The sequence below is a fragment of the Topomyia yanbarensis genome, chromosome 3 (genome assembly GCF_030247195.1).
Source record: "Topomyia yanbarensis strain Yona2022 chromosome 3, ASM3024719v1, whole genome shotgun sequence".
NCBI lineage: Eukaryota > Metazoa > Arthropoda > Insecta > Diptera > Culicidae > Topomyia > Topomyia yanbarensis.
In genome coordinates, this window is record NC_080672.1 from 288,005,118 (window position 1) to 288,017,684 (window position 12,567).

The 12,567-nt window shown below is 37.7% G+C and overlaps 1 protein-coding gene across 3 annotated transcripts; it reads right to left on the bottom strand.

The window, feature by feature from the left end:
- Positions 1-363: 363 nt before the first annotated feature.
- Positions 364-12,056, bottom strand: LOC131693982 (guanine nucleotide-binding protein subunit beta-1-like). Of its 3 annotated transcripts, none has more exons than XM_058982302.1 (3): positions 11,856-12,056; positions 11,522-11,599; positions 364-11,296 (listed from the first exon to the last, which is right to left on the bottom strand). In XM_058982302.1, the coding sequence occupies exon 3, from the start codon at positions 10,957-10,959 to the stop codon at positions 9,937-9,939; it is 1,023 nt and encodes a 340-aa protein (XP_058838285.1). In that variant the 5' UTR covers positions 10,960-11,296; positions 11,522-11,599; positions 11,856-12,056; the 3' UTR covers positions 364-9,936. The 3 variants fall into 3 exon arrangements, with proteins under 3 accessions (XP_058838285.1, XP_058838283.1, XP_058838284.1); XM_058982300.1 differs by having other exon boundaries at positions 11,420-11,599; XM_058982301.1 differs by having other exon boundaries at positions 11,367-11,599.
- Between the last annotated feature and the right edge of the window lie 511 nt (positions 12,057-12,567).

Here is a 12,567-nt window from a genome sequence, read left to right on the forward strand (position 1 = left end):
ATTTCCCGTAACAATACCTTTCATCTACTTAGTAGTCTACGCAGTTGACAAGCGGTGTGGGCATTGTTGCCAGGACTTCGGTTGAAAAAAAATATTTTCTATGGTTGCCAGGATCACATCTTGTGCAATGTGTTGAAAAGATGTCGCTAGTATACTGTGGGCGATGATTTTTTTAGAATTTTCTTCGAGCTGTTACGTCTGTTTCTCTGTGGTGTGGATTTACTTATTTCGCGCACAGTATACAAATAATTTCATTCCTGATATATAGAAACCAGCCTATCCATTTAGGTAAAACAAATTGTGCCCCCAAGACTGTCACCATTTTGAGAATAAATGTCAACAAATGAAAAAAAATCATTATCATTAAATTTTATGCGAATTTTATTTGCTCTTAGTAAGATTCTCTTTGGCAATTACATGTAGCGTATTACTTTGTGTGCTGTTCTCATACTGATTTTAGTAGTTTCCCTAGCCGACATTTTTTTTCTTATTGTTGGTAGTTATATTAGACTTTTGCATACTATCTGTGCTAATGGCTATAGTTGGTTGTTGCTAAACTTGTTATTCTTATTTATTATATTAGCGATGTTTAATGATTTTTCATGATTTCTCTGTTTGTAGCTTTTACTTTTTGCTAAGTTTTTTACACACTCATCACATTATTTACGACTATAGATAATGATCGATAACTATAATTTTGTTCCGTGTTCTAAACTCCATCATTCCTCGGTCAGTTCGCGTTTTATTTCGTTTGTCAGAGATTGATCATTCAAATAACTTTATATTTCGATTAGAAAACATACCTTATACTTAATAATTTAAATTTAAATCATTGCGATATTGGGAAGTGGCGTAAAACAGTCACACATTGTTTGCATTTATAGATGGTGAGTGTGGCAGATACACGGCATTTAGATCATCAAGGGAAAATAGAGTCGATAAAGTAATATATCAATGCCTTGTGATGGTGGTATATCCAATCTGGAAAATGACTATGAAAGAATACACTGCACCATTTTTAGGCATGAAGTACCCTGAAGTGGTAAAAAACGTTCAAACTTATAATCGGCCTTTCCGTATTTTATTCAATTTAGAAGGAATTCGAATCTATATTACAAATTGAGACTTTTTGGATTCAAAACACTGTATCTCTTATATTAAAAGTACAAATGTTTTTATGTAAAAATATCTCGGCAAAAGAATTTCCGTAATATAAATTCTTGCATCGAGAGATAAATTCAATGTTAGTTTAAGGTGGTTACCTGCTTTAGAAGGCAAAAAAGAACTTTTAATTGCGATTTTTTCTGCGAATGAAAGAAATCACATAATTTTTTAAAATTTCACTCATTCGTATAAAAAAATCTTGAAAAAAAATAATTTTTTTCGTTCAAAATGTTCAGACTTATGAGACAATTAGTGAAGCGGTTCTTCACTACATATAGTACCAAATTGACGGGAAAAATGCAGCTCGATTCTAGGTTCATATAAAGAAAAATTCAATTTGGAAGAGAACAAACTTTGATTTATTCCAATCGGTCATAATCTTTTTTGTTTTGTTTCCCACTATTTCAAAAGTACCTTAACTGTGGAATGTGAAGAAAACGCGTGAGTATCGAGTGGACGAGTATGTGGTATTCCCCACAACCACGTTCGTCCGTGCGCTTGCACACCTGTTGGGAGCTCCTATGCGTTCGGTTCTATATTTTCGAAAATACCCTGAATTGAGATTTGAATTTGTGGCGGTATATTCTTAGCTAGCTTATCTATCGATTTTTGCAACAATGTCTACTGTTCTGTGAGGCATGAGTCCCATATTGAAAAAAACAGTAAACCGAAAAATACGCAGTTCAAGATTTACATTTTCATTGAGCGTTTTGGATAGGACAACCATAAATTGGTATTTTTCTTCATATTTTCTAAACAAACCTGGTAGTCTTACTTGTCAATGTGAATTAAAGGTGATTCAGAATACAATCCGACGGAGATAATTCATTTTTAACAGAAATTCATATGGGACTGTTATGCTTTAATGGGCAATCTATCTGAGCTCTGTTAGGGAAGGGGACGCAATATTTCGTTACTTACTAGGTCTTCAAACGACGGAATGCGAATGAATTGGCGTCAATATCGTTGCTTCGTTCCTAAGAAACAGTATCATCATAAAAGTTGGTTGAAAATTGTGAAATACCCGATCGAGGCTTTTAATAATTCATCCAAATATTAATACTAAATCAGAGTTTTTATATATGGGCTATACTTGAACTTAAGCATTAGCTGAAATCTGCGAAGGCCTATCACTCTTGCCTCTGTCAGTTTGCTCGGAATAACCTCATATATTCTTGCTAGGCGATTCGACATAAGTAGCCAGAATACTATTGATTGCAATATGTTAATGAATTTACTGTTGATTTTGCCACAAACTTTTCTAATAACTAAGAAGAATAAGCGTTAGTTTTTTTTGCACTATTTCATCGATCATTTAGAAATTTTCTTGTATTTCATGAGAGCTAATTGAAAACAAGTAAACAACAAGTAAGTATTTGTTGTTTGTTTGCGATATCAAATTAGGTAAACAGTACACCGGTTCCGGACTAGTTTGACTGGGTAGAGAAATAACCACTGTCAATTCATTCGAACTCAGCCACAAAAACATGACGACAGCAGCGCACCTGGTTTAGATATCCCAACTACTTTCGAAACCGTTAGGGATTTTTACACAAGTTTACACAAGCTGTTCTCTGTGGGTGCATGCTGCACAGACGATTAGTCGGTCAATGATAAGTTATGGGTGATTGGCGATGATTATGAGCGAAGTCTGGATATGACCAGGGTAAAACCTAACCCTGGGTAAACAGAAAAATTTCACGAGATTGCATCTATTCAGGGTCGTAAAAAATTCAACCTGAAAACAAAAATGGGTTTGTTACAAAACACGCTTCTTGCTTCCAGTAGTTCCGTAGCAAACAGGAGTAAAAAAAAAAAACTTTGTCCTATTCGCTCCGTTTTTCTTCCCCGAAAAAGACAAAAAGAGAAGTGAATACAGGAACGAACTTCTCCGACGAATTTTCTGTTTGCTCCGGAGTATTTCAGGTTTCTCCTGGCACTGAAACAGACCTAACATTAACTTTTGACGCTCGAAATTCACTCATAAATTCAGAGTTCTTCATAACCAGTGGATTACCGGGTATTGGATTGACATACCACGTTCAACTGTAGCTAACGCCAGTTGCAATTGCTTATCGGAGTATTCACACCTTTTGCAAATTGCGGTCTGAATGCGCTTAATTATTTCGTGATCAGTAAATAGAATTTTCAAAGGCCCATTTACCGATCATTATTTATATTGAAAATTCTAGGTTTATAAGTTACAAAAAAACAACGCAAAAATGGCGTTTGATGCAACATTGCATACAAAAATGCTTATTTGGCGAATTAAGAAAAGATGTATACTGAAAATTTGTATTGTGTTTATGTTGTACGTACTACTTTCATGTTTCGCTTTAATTATAATTCCTAAATTTCGTTCAGTATTCGAATTAAAACGATTTTTGAATCAAAATGATCGGTGAATGGGGACCAATCGGTGGTAGCGCTTTGCACGGCAAAAATCTGACTACAAATGTATTGAACAGTTGTATTATGGTTGTGTTCTTGTTAAACTTTACCAGGTTATAATTTTTCTTAAAATTTCATTTTAATTATGCCGTCATTTCATTAATTTTTGGCAGCTTTGGATGGAACCAACTTTAAAAGATCTGGAATTTAGTCCAGCCTGTGTCCCTATTAGCGTTCGAATCCGTTGACCGATTCCTGAATTATTCGGAATCTCTGTGGGCATCCAAGCTATTTCCGGGAGAACCTTCGAAAATCTATATACCTCTCTATAATTCCAGCATTTTAGATTCATAGATTTAAACGAAATACGTCAAATTATACACTCCTACAGTATGGCCATTCCGGCACCGGTTCCGGATGGAATGAAATAAGGACATTTAACAACATGTCGAAAACCATTATAGCGATTTCCGGTTACCACAAAACAGTGAAAACCATCATCATAATATTGGTGTCATTTGAAAGGGAGTGTTCAGTGGAAGACAAAAATGGACCACTAAGATGGCGACCTCCGATTAGATATGTGCACGGGTTAGATATACTACATACGCCGACTCTGAACCATAGGCTCATTTAACTTAACTTATTTCCCACGCCGATTATTTACTCATTCGAATGTTCCGAATATGCTTGCTTTTACAAAAAAAACTACTAAGATATAAGTTCACTCGGTCTGATCACTCACTTTTCGCAAAAACCTGTTCACGAATCCGTGAATAGCTGTCAGAGTTTCGTATTAAGTATTCAGCTTTTTGTTGGTGGCTGCGTCCCCAAATGCGCACCCCACTTTGACAAGTCGTCCGTCCAATGTCAATTTTGACAAATCATCAGTCTTGTCAAATTTGACAAACCGTCCTTCAGATTCAATTTTTTGATCGTGGTAGGCGTTCACTTCTGCTCTCAACTAAAATTGAACGTCAAATATAAATAGTTTTTCAGTTGAAAGACTAAACTGATTTCGGTACAGATCCGCACAGTCAACTGTAGTCCCATTCAACAGCGGCACTTAACTCGAAATGTGGATACAGAACATCTGCTATTCAAAACTATTCGCTACTCGCAATCGGCATACAAAAATCGGTCGACCAATACGGCAATTAATCAGTCTTATCATGTAATTGGGCGATTAGCAAACTGAGTAAAACCAATCAGCGATACTCAATCTAGTCGAAACTAATAAGTCAGGTGAATTGCTACCGATTTCTTCGGTAAACGCAGATGCAGCTGTAGCTGACAATTGTCAATTCTTGGTGCTAAATTTTGCTACAAATTTGTATTCAAAATCAGGTGTGAACAAATATTGTTTAGGTCTAGGTTTAGGTACTGAGCATCTTCTAACGATAGTTAGAAGATGCTTTTCCGCGTAGTTTAAAAGCAAGTTTCGTGTAGCTATTATTAGTAATTTCATGTGGGATGAATTTAAGTAAGAGCAGAGGTTCAAATCGCATAATTCTCTCGACACTTTCAAACAGCTGAAAATATGCTTATAAATAAATTCACGAAGAAAATAAAATCATCGAAAAAGGCGTTTGAAAATAAACTAACAAATTTGAAATTTGACGTTTAACGTTTATTAAGAAAATAAATAAGCAGGATACATGATAGCCGTGAAACTCAAGGCTGATGAGACCGCTTGTCAAAATTGACACCGCTGACGTGTTGTCAAAGTTGACACTGTACAAACGACTTGTCAAAATAGAGTGCGCATTTGAAAACGCAGCCACCAGCAAAAAGCTGAATTAAGATCATGCCCAAAATTGCATATTTCACGAATTGCACCAAGATGTAATAAATCCAGAATCAATCAGGGCGTATAGAGGGACCGTAAACAATGTAGATTTATGCATATAATCACGAGTCAACATTTAGTCATTGTAATATTCATTAAATTGTCGATTTGGTAATGACATAGCGGAAATCGTAAATGAAATTTACAAAAAAAAACAATAAACTTCACAAGTAATGCGGTACGGAAGCAAATTCAACATAAGTATAAAACTAATGTTTTTTGTTCATGGTGAGTAATCGGAAACTAAGTGAACTTATATCATAGTAGTAGTTTGTCTTCTTTTGGTAAAAATTAGAATATTGGGAATTTTCGAGCCTATTGTTCGCCGTCGACGTATGTTACAACTACCGCCGGCTGTGCGCATGTCTAACCGGACATCACCTTCTTGGTTTTCAAAATGGCATCAATGATCAATTTCTGCCTTCTACTAACCACCCCCTTTCGAATGACACCAATATTGATGATGGTTTTTAATGTTTTATGGTAACCGTAAACCGCCATCTTGGTCTTCAAAATAGGATCAAAAATCAATATTTTCTACTAATCATTCTCTTACAAATGATGCCCATATTGATGATGGTTTTAATTGTTTAGTGCTAACCGGAAACCGCCATTTTGGTTTTCAAAATGCCGTCAAATGTCCTTATTTCATTTCATCCGGAACCGGTTTTCAGAATCGTATGATTTGAAGAACTTTGCATTTCGTATAAATCTATGAATCCAAAAATCTGAAATGACGCAAAGGTATATACATTTTCAAAGGATTTCCCGGAACAGTTTTCCAGTAACCAAAATTGGTCCAATTCTAGTCCATAGTGAAGGTTAAATGAAAAATAGCCATATGTTCGAAAAAAATTCTACTTAAATTTATGAGATGTTTCTTCAAAACTCGTCCCTCAGCTTACTTGGATGTCGGATATACTCCACAGGGATTCCGGAAACAGTCAACGGATTCGAACTCTAATAAGAACACAGAAACTGGACTAAATTCCAAATCTTTTAAAACCGATTCTTTCCAAATAGGTCAAGAGTTGACGAATTCGTTTTGCTGTTTATCGCTCCCATATGTGCAATTTAAGTTCCCTTTGTGTGCATCGTGACCCTAAACGTAGAGAAACAGTGAAGGCAATTATAAAAGATGTCAACATAGTTCACCCGATCAAGGATAGAAGGAAATTTTCTTCTTGTCACTAGGTGGCGTGACTGTGAGAATAGGGCCCTAAACTTATTTTGAGTTTTAGTTCACTTCGCAGGCTAGAACTTTGTGCGAAATTGTGCATCGTTTGAATTCGTATGTTTCATTTTGTACGTGTGATCTGCACTTTGCAGTGTTCTTCGCCCTGCTCAATTTTTCATCAGTATATTTCGCTTTTTGTGCATGTTAAGTGAGAAAATGACAAGCCGTTAAGTGAGAAAATGACAAGATCGCAGGAGCCCAGTTAAACTCATTCCGGAACCGGTTCGGATTTCCGAATGGAGTCAGTATGGATATCAACTCCATTCAGGATTCCGAATCAAATTCCGAATGGTTTGACCGGGAGGTACGTGAACAAAAATAGGTAAATTTGAAGCGTAGAAAGATTATTTTAATTACCACCATTTTGAATCAACACGGTTGTTATTGATTTGAGAAGCTGCAAGATTCTATCCATGAAGTGGGATGATTATTAAACTAGAAAATGCAGATTAATTGTTTTTAAAATCGTCTGTATCCAGGCTGTGACACTATAAGTGTAAAGTTGGAAAATTTATGTCATTTTTCCGGGCATTGCGAACAGTGTTCTTATGTTGAGACTATGATTAGTCGGTCCTATGGCTTCCTTTATGACTCTCAATCATGAAATTTTCCAAAATCTCTCTGACAACCTGATTGCCACATATCAGTTATGTAAACAGGCTGTGAATAACGGAAAGTCCTGCGCGAAAATTACTATTACAAAACATGTAACGTAACACAGACTTCACAGGCATCTTCGACACAACCACCACCACCTACCAGGCCAACCTGCCATACTGCTCAATCAGCAAATAACCGTAGTACTGTGTGTGTTTTCAAAATTTGATGTGGCTTACGCGATCTTTTTTAAATTCCCGACAAACAATGACTGATCTATGGTCGGGATTCGTACCCTCTACGACGCGTGCCGGTTAGATTGCCAAGAAAAATAATGAATTTTTGAAAACTCAATCGGACCACTCTTGAGTCGATTCCTAGTCCTACTAGGAATACTTGCACCAAATTTAAAGCAAATCAAGTCTAGCTAAAAGAACAGCGTGCCTGAAGTTTGTATCGGATTTTTCAACACTTACATGGAGAAAACCACTAGCTCACATTTTCATCGCTAGGTGGCACTGTACCCATCGTATTATCACTGCAAGTGAAAATAAGAAAAATAATTTAATTTTCTACAACTTTGTCAAAGACTGCTAGTCAATCCGGAGTTGTTAAAAGAAGTTATGCAACATTCAACGAAGTAATAAAACTTTTAACGAAGAGTCAGTTCTGTGTGGGGCGTAGCAGTACATGGTTGTGTATTGCCCATAAAAGCATAAGAATACCACATTGCAAAACAGCAAGTCGAGAAAAACGCTGTTCAAGATTTACATTTTCATTAAGTCTTATGGTTTGTCAACCATGATTTGGTATTTTTTTTCGATATTTTCTAAACAAACCTGGTAATCTTAATTATGCATCGTGATTCTGTGGTGATACAGAATACAAACCAACAGATAACTCATTTTCGACAAAAATCTATATGGGACTCTTATGCTTTTATGGGCAGTGTATCAGTACTTGATTACTACGAACTACACATTTTCAGAAATAACGGGTAAGTTTAGCTCAATAGTATCTTCCGAGGAATTATATAGGAAATAATACGAGTATTGACTTATTTGACATCTAGGACACCAACACAGTTTCAATGTGTATGGACAACATACATATAACGCGATGTTTACAATTCGCCATCTGATTTAACCTCATTTGGCAAAAAATCCACCCGGTTTAACATCAATCTCGCACTAACACAACTGCACATGGATTAGTCAATTGTTTTGGTTAGAAACTTTCAGTTCCATGAACGCATAGAGGGCGTCAACACTATCTTTTCATAAAAGAGAGGTAATATCGAGATGTTTGGAACAATTGCTGCAAATGTTTGGAAGAATTGCTGCAAAATTCCTGTTCTACAACTTTGTAGAAGACACATAATGTCTATCTCTCTCCGTTGAAAAGTTAGTGTTGGTGTTCTCTATGCGGTAGCATGTGGAACTAAAATATTCCAACCAAAACATGTCTCGTATTATTTACTATAATTCTTCTGAATGTGCTATTGAGCTAAATCTCACCATTATTTCACAAAAATGTTTAGTTTGAGTAGTGATATTCAACCATGCACTGCTACGCCCAATGCAAAACTGACTCAGACATCACTTCAATAAATGTTTCATAACCTCTTTTAACAAAGCCGAAATGACTAGCAGTCTTCGACAAAGTTGCAGATAAATAAATTTTTTTCACCTACAGTGATAATACGAGGCATACAGTGCCACCTAGCGGTGAAAATGCGATTTGCTTCAAATTTGGTGCAAGTACTCCTGGTGGGACTAGGTATCGACTCGAGGGTGAGCCGATGGGGGTCATTTTTTTTCTTGTCACTATGGTGCCGGTGTTGAACGCTATACTGACTCAATATGTTGTCAACAATATGCACCACTTATTTGCATATGAATAAAGTCCCTAGTTCTAAGTTTGAACTCTAAGGAACTTCCGAATATACTGGATGGGCCAAGGAATATGTGAATATACTGGATGGGAAAAATAACATAACTTGCGTCATTTCTGGTGCCTGGTGGGCTGGCAATATTCGAAATTATTGAACCGTGATCTATAAACGAACGAGTCTATATTCGGTGTTTAGTCCCACGTCTTCCGTTTCTATTGTTTCTTAACTGCCTTTTCATTTTCCACAAGTTTCTTACAATTAAAATGTATAATAAATACCTGATACATAAAACACTTAGCAATAAGCATGATAACACACAATACGCGGCAGGTGCTAAGTTTAGCAAATGATACATTTCAAGCAGACATGAGTAGCACTTCTAAAGTTTTCGAGCCAACATTGTTGATTCGAATATGACTTTAAATTTGTACAAAAAAAAGGTTCTATCGTCTCTAACGCTCGTCTTCTTCACTAAAATTTGATTTCTTAATTCACTACATATCGGTATATACCATCTAATTGCTATATAGATTTCGCTTGTTAAATTACTTCCGAAAAGTCCCGCAAATCTCGTTTAAACCGAGTCTTTATAATAGCGTAACGCATAAGAAAAAATCTAGTATGGTATTTTTTACAATGTAAATTTTCAGATTTATAATTATATTGATAATTTATTATTAATTTTCTAAACAATTTAATATTTGTGTGTAGTTTGTGGTTCCTTTTCTTACAGCTTTTGTTTTGTTATAAAAATTGTGATTCTTACATCTTATATTTTTAGATAATTAAAAACGCACACAAAGCTTAGTTCCATACCCGCAGAAACGAGTCCCAGGACCCGGTAGCTACCGCCATTCCATTCTCTGTTACACCTAAGCAAGACACGCGGTTATCGTGGCCAGCAAGAATACCGGCACGTTCTGCTTTCAGTGTGTCCCAAACGTTACAATTAAAATCATCATAGCCTGCCAGTAATAGACGACCCGATTTAGAGAACGCCACCGAAGTAATTCCGCAGATAATGTTATCATGCGAGTACATCGCTAACTCCTGATCGGCACGAATGTCAAAGAGCCGACAGGTGGCATCGTCGGAACCGGTCGCAAACGCGTGTCCATTTGGGAAAAATGTAACCGCGTTTATATCGCTCTCGTGTCCCGGAAATGTTTGTTTGCACTGGCCCTCCCGGACGTCCCACAACTTGGCGGAGGCATCGCACGCTCCGGACACAAAGACCCGGAACTGGGGCGAGACGGACAGTGCCATCACGTCACCGGTATGTCCGAGAAACGATGTACACTGCTGACCGGTCTCGATATCCCACAGCCCACATGACATGTCGCCCGAGCTAGTCACTATTTGGTTGTCATCCAAAAAACGGCAGCAAGACAGATATCCTGTATGGCCGGGCAGTTCTCGTGATACTCGGACGTTTCCTTCTCTTGTTTTGAGGTTATAGATTGAACAGATATTGTCAAGTCCTCCGCAGGCAACAAAATTCCCGGATGGAGCATATGCACAGGTCATTACCCAAGACGAACGCAAGGGTATCGCGTGAACCTTGTTCGTCGTGTGCGAGTCCCACACGATTAGTTTACCGTCCTGAGATGCCGATACTAGATTTCTAGAATCGCTACCCCAATGCATCGCGTAGATCTTAGCTAAATGACCCCGCAAGGTACGTCTAGTTCGCATCTGTATCCTACCGATGGGTTCCAGATTATTCGTGGCCTGGACCAACGATGTATCACAGGCTGCCTTCCGAGCATCACGTATCGCGTTCTTCAGCGTCTCCGCTTCCTGTCGCAGTGCTTCGAGCTCATTCATGTTTTCGCTATACAGGCTATCCTTAAATCACTCTAATGCGTTTGTTTCAGTTGTGACTTTTTCCGGATTGTTTTCTATCGGTTATGAACACTTTATTTGTAGCTCGCTACGTATATGTTGCCGATTATAAAAGCACTTCACAGATAATAAGGATCTGCAGTAGCGTCACTAACTACGAGACGAGTGTCGATTTTCTCTTACTGCTGTTCGCCTTATTCTTATTTTACCTGACGCGTGACACCGCTACGCAATCGTCTCACGTTTCACCTATTACCAACGCAGGTCTGATTCAGCCTCTTGCAGACGAAATACGTGAAAGCGAATAGGTCACTCCGCCCTATAACATCCAAAACAGATAAAAATATTTTGTAAGCAGTCATTATTTTCCATTATCTACACAAAACTACCAAAGTTTACAACACTGGATAAACCTAATTTCTTTTACAAATGGGCACCTTACCACCACACCCTGAAAGAAACAGAAAGCGTTCTCGTATCGCCGTGGTTTTCTGTCTCGTTTCTACGCGTGTCGTGTCACGCTATTGCTATTACGGTTTCTCACCCGTTTTCCTACTTCAGCAGTGCCTTCTGCGTGCGATGTGTACGGGGACGATCCTCAGCTTTTCGGAATTTTCTTCACCTGTTCGTCATATTCACGCACAATGAACACCGTCACCACAATTCATCGCCAGCATTTCAGCATATCAGGATCATTGGCGAAACGAAAAGAAATAACAAGAAGAAGAAAGCAAAATCCAAATTTAGTTTTCCTGCCCTGATGAAGGACAAGAATCACCAATCTGCAAAATTCACACCCCGCTCTGTCTGGGAGATTGACCCCCACGAACTGTTCCAGCCGTGTGTCTCGGGGCCGGTCTGGTAAAACAAATACCAACCTTGCATAACGTGCAAACTCTAATTCGTGCAGATAAACTTTTCCCTACATCCGGAGGCACTTTCCAGCGATCTTTGCAGAGTCCAGTATCCAACTTTTCGAAATTTTCCAACGCAGAAACCCTCCTTGCGACTAAGACAACAATTTTCACGTCTTCACTTCAGCAGAATACTCGCCGTGAGTGCAGAATGATGACGATGATGATGATGATGAGTAGAAGACTTTTCCGATGGTGAGAGTCTGTTTTTCGTTTCTTTGGAAAAACTGTTCGCGGCACGCATGCGTTGCTTGGGATGGCGAAAAATCAGCCATCGCCTGATGAAAATGGGGTACCAAAAATGTACATTGACTTTCGCAATGAGGAAAATATTCAAAGTGGCAGTTATGTGTATTCGTGATAAATGTTTGTCGTCTGCATCTTTATTTGTAGTGAACATTAAAGAAGACTGTGCACATTTGTCCCTTGTAAATCTTTGACTATAAACATTACAAAAAGGTTATACCTGTGAAAAATATTTAAATAAATTTCAACAGTTTTAGAAATTATGCCATGTCGTGTAGTAATATGTGATAATTCCATGCCTGGAAGAGCTTCGAAATAAAGTAAACCATTACTCATAGAGTTATAGTAGACTTAAGTAGAATTTTAACAAATTTGCCCTCCCCAACAGTCTACTTAGACTTTTCGATTTTTTTTATTTGTGGAAAATGTG